Raw genomic sequence first — 4,616 nt, forward strand, 5'->3', positions numbered from 1 at the left:
GAGAGCATCATGTACAGGAAGTTCACCACAGAGAGTGATGTGTGGAGTTTCGGAGTCATCCTATGGGAGATTTTTACTTACGGCAAACAGCCATGGTTCCAGCTCGCCAATAATGAGGTACACTGTCACTTATGCATATATATGTATGGTATAAGTCTGCATTAATTTTGAACTTTTATTATTACCAACCAATAGAAACTTGGTTAGTGGAAAATTCCAATTTATTAAAATGTTATTAAAACCTTGCAAATATTTCTTGGAATTTGGGATTTAATGATATGACATTTTTCATACATATTCAACATAAAGCTGATTCTGATCATTTTCAGACTTTATACTTTACTGTTTTTAGGCAAAATAACTAAACGCTAGATTAAAGCCTGGCAAGATGGATTCTCAAGTGATCTTGTGTGCTTGTTATCTTGCAAGTTGACAAAATGACAAAACTATGGAAATTAGAACCAAGTTGTAATAAAAGGTTGATAGAACTCCCACACAGTGATGTTGATGTATAACTGACCAAAATAAAGTATCAAGAGATTAGTTATAGCTGAGTACAACTAGAGACTATTTTCTGTGACCACCTTAGGGTTCAGGGACCTGCATATGAAACTGGTTGATTGTTCTTTTACAAATGTTCAGGTATTAATGGGATTTATTCCCACACTGAATATAGGAATACTACTTGAAAAAGACAATTACATTCAAATTTTACTTGAAGCACTGGGGTGTTTCGTCTTTGTGGGGGAAATATGTTCTGACACTGCCGGCTTGCTCATCCTTCATCACTGAGTGAGTGTAGGGAGATTCCTGACATTTTAGTGAGTATGCACTTTTTGTTCCAAAACAGATGATGGACCAGAAAAGCAGCAAGTTCAGCACCTGGTAGTAATAGTTGAATCAGTAGGCACTAAGGCATTTAGCTTCTCTGCTCTGCCACAAGTGGTCCTGCATTCAGAGAGCGCAGTGTTCTAGTGGGGTAATAGGGTACTATGAGCTCTTTAAGATATGAAGGGGCCTGACCATGAAGAGCTTTATAGGTAAGGAGGAGGAGTGTTGAATTTTACAGGGAGCCAGTGCAGAGACACAGGAATACAGGAGAGATATGATCTCTTTTCCTCGTTCCTGTCAGTACTCGTGCTGCAGCGTTCTTTACGTAAATGAAAAAAGCAAAGCCATCACAGGCAGAGCACACATCATAGCTCACGACCCCAGACACCCCTCAATCAATTTTTCACATTGGTCCCACCCGGGCGCAGATACAGATCATTGGCCTGTAAACGAGCTCGCTATGGCAGGAGTTTCTTCTGCTTCTTCTGCCATAGCTTTACTCAACAAAACTCCCCGGTAGCCGTTACGTGTAAATACCTGAATATATGTACAAATGTTCTGTGTTTAGATGTCTATCTTGTGTTAATGTTGTGTGTGTATACAGTATATGGGATTATGTACAGACTGTGGCAAAAACATTTCCTGGAAAGGTCAATAAAAAATCTATTTTTGCACTTCTGTTAAGCTACTGTCAATGAAAATGAACACTTCCTGGAGATGTTTCAGGTAAGGAGTGATTGTACCCTTTGAACCACTGTAAGGCTTTTAACACTTGGCCCGGCATAATTCTAGCAACTCATACAGGTATCGTTAATGTTCACAAGCAGAGATTGAAGTGGATGCCCCGGGAAACAATGACGACTTGTCACACAAGAGAGAAAAAGTCAACATAGTAACAGAATACTGATTCATATTTGATCAGCACTACCTAGTGTGACAGTTTGATCTGAGTTTGGTGCATTGAGCTGCACAGACTCACTGAGATTAACTTGTCAATCACAAGGTAGCCACGCCCTAAAGCATACCCTGCTTTATCCTCTATTTTACTCTAAATAGGACCATGATTTACAAAATTAACATCATGCTCTATGGATGATGGATGGCCCTACTGGCCATTAGAAAGAATACAGGTTTAAAACACTTTCATTCACCCAGAGGCTCTGTCGGCTAATTACATACTGTCAATGTGGAACACATCTTAATGTAAGTAAGATAATGCCAGGGATTGCTGTGACTGAATGAATGGAACTGATTGTAGAAACACTGAATTCTGTAATGACATTGGCAAAGACATATTCTTTAATGTGGAGCGGTCATGTCATGGCTGATACCATGTCAATACTATTAGTGTAGTTGTTGCTACTGTTGTTGCTGTGCACCTTTGTCTCTGTCTTTCTGTCTTTACCTCTGTCTCTGTCCTTCTGTCTCTCTCTCTGTCTTTATAAGGACTACGGTCTAGACCTGCTTTATTTGAAAAGTGTCCTCAGATAACTTCAGTTATAAATCAAAAAGTTAAAATGCAGTCATGTAAGCACATTTTAAGGCTGCAGAGCTAGAGAAATTTTATTTATTTTTTTCAGATGACATATAACTAATAATGTTTGCTGTGATGGCTGTTTCTTACTATATATATTCTATAAATATCAGTAATTAACGGCTGAAAGTCAGATAAACACTCAAAAGCAAAAGTAATGCTTGAAAACATTGCAGTGGCTGTGATCTGTGATTGTGTCTAGAATATTATTTAGTTTTGAGAAATAGATTCTTTCTGTAACATTTTCGACTATTATGACAAACATGTACAACTTTGCATAACAGCTTAGGTTCTAAGTTTCTTTTTCTACCCTCAGTTCCTGGTTTAATGGCCTGAGGGAAGACATTTACATGTGGAAAAAGGCTTTTTAAATGACTGCACAGAGGAAAACAAAGGGGAAATGGAGCTCTTGCAAAAAGTGCTAAAAATTAGGAAAATATAATAGACCCTCTTTGACAGCGGAGAGCAGCAGATATGAAGTTTATTTAATCATTGCCATTATCATCTACCCTAATGGAAATAATGTTTTTATGTATCTATAAAAAGTAAGGTCTAGACTTGCTTTATGTAAAAAGTGTCTTGATTTGATTTGATTTGATTTGATTTGGTGCTATAAAAATAAAACTGAAATTTAATTGATTTGAGTAAATGGGCAACATGGTGGCTCAGTGGTTAGCACTTTCGCCTCATAGCAAGAAGGTCCTGGATTCCCAGCTGGGGAATGTACATGTTCTTTCTTAGTTATCCTTTATTGATCCCGATAGGGAAATTCATTCTCTTCATTTGACCCATCGTAAGTACCAGAAGTAGTGGGCAGCCTGCATGTGAGGAACCGACTCTGGAGCCAGTGCCTTGGTCAAGAGCACTGACTAGAGAATCGACCTAACATACATGTTTTGTTTTGATGGTGGGGGAAACGGAAGCACTTGGAGGAGGCCCACACAACATGCAAACTCCACACATGTAAAAGGCCCTGCCCCAGCCTGGGATCGAAGCCAGGACTTTCTTGCTGTGAGGCAACAGTGCTAATCACTGAGTCAAAACCATTAAAACATGTATGTTAGGTTAATTTCAATGCTACTAGATGTAAGTGTGTCAAGATCTGCTACAGACTTATTTCCCAGCATCAATGTGTCAACTCTCCAGAAAAGCAGCAGTTTTATCCCATTCCCTCTGTAGACATCCTAACTACTGTACCAGGACTACTTCTTCAGTTGTTCCAGTGTCTGCTACATGTACCTGTCAAATGGTGCAGCACTTTGTGTTGCACTTTACATGTGATGTATACTTGCATAACTAAAGCTTTTCTTGCACAAGGCAGTATTTGTGTCTTGTTTAACCATGTGTCTCTGTCTTCCCAGGTGATAGAGTGCATTACTCAAGGCAGGGTACTGGAGCGCCCCAGGCTCTGTCCCAAAGAAGTCTACGATATTATGCTGGGCTGTTGGCAGAGGGAGCCACAACAGCGCCTCAACATTAAGGACATCCAGAAGATGCTGTTTACTCTGATGAAAGCCACACCAGTCTATCTGGATATACTTGGATAGAAAAGGATACGAGTGGAAAGGAATGGAATGTATTTTAGGTTGGACCAGATCATTACTGGAGTAGAAATTAGTTCACTTGATCAAAAGGAAATGGATCACCTTGAAGTGGAAGTCTGGTCTGGACTCACAGCACAGTAAGTGATGAAACCATGTGAAGAGGGATTAGGGATGGACTGTACCTTGCTTCCAACTGCCTGACATGTAAGGACTGAATTGAATGGTCTTAAGTGAAGTGTTTAACTGGATTGGAATGAACGGGATTACATTGGATTGTATCACATTATAATCAAAGGAAATGTCTTGGATCTTACCTAAATGGTTGTGTCCAGTCCTGTGTGGTCCAGTCTTGCTCCTTTTTGAATTAACTCATGGCTAAAAATACTTGACTATGAAGTATGGATTCTATCAAACTGGACTGAACTGGATTGACCTGATTGTACTAGTCTGGTATGGTTTCTTATCCTAATAATTTAGGTACCATCATTTCCTCATTTCACCTTGTCTAAATCAGTGCAGCTTTGGTTCTACCTAAGTCTTGATAAAGCCTGATCTAGTCTGGTAGAGCCTGGCCTAGTTTGAGTAAATTACAAATATTTCATTTTAGATGTGGTTTGGCTCGATTTATCTTAATTTCTCAAATCCTAAATTAGAGTGATCTTACTTGCTAGTCCTGATTTGGGTTGTATTTCTGCCTGTTCATCACA

At 39.2% G+C, this 4,616-nt stretch overlaps 1 protein-coding gene across 1 annotated transcript in view; it reads left to right on the forward strand.

Moving 5' to 3' along the window:
* Positions 1 to 4,415, forward strand: part of LOC118330276 (NT-3 growth factor receptor-like) — a 12,995-nt gene extending 8,580 nt beyond the window's left edge. The window contains exons 3-4 of the mRNA XM_035664762.1: positions 4 to 117; positions 3,727 to 4,415. Coding sequence (XP_035520655.1) covers positions 4 to 117; positions 3,727 to 3,912 — 300 coding nt within the window. The 3' untranslated portion in view covers positions 3,913 to 4,415. The remainder of the gene's footprint in view (positions 1 to 3; positions 118 to 3,726) is intronic.
* The last annotated feature ends 201 nt before the right edge of the window (positions 4,416 to 4,616 follow it).

Source organism: Morone saxatilis, unplaced genomic scaffold, assembly GCF_004916995.1.
Source record: "Morone saxatilis isolate NCDOM2014 unplaced genomic scaffold, NCSU_SB_2.0 Contig2, whole genome shotgun sequence".
NCBI lineage: Eukaryota > Metazoa > Chordata > Actinopteri > Moronidae > Morone > Morone saxatilis.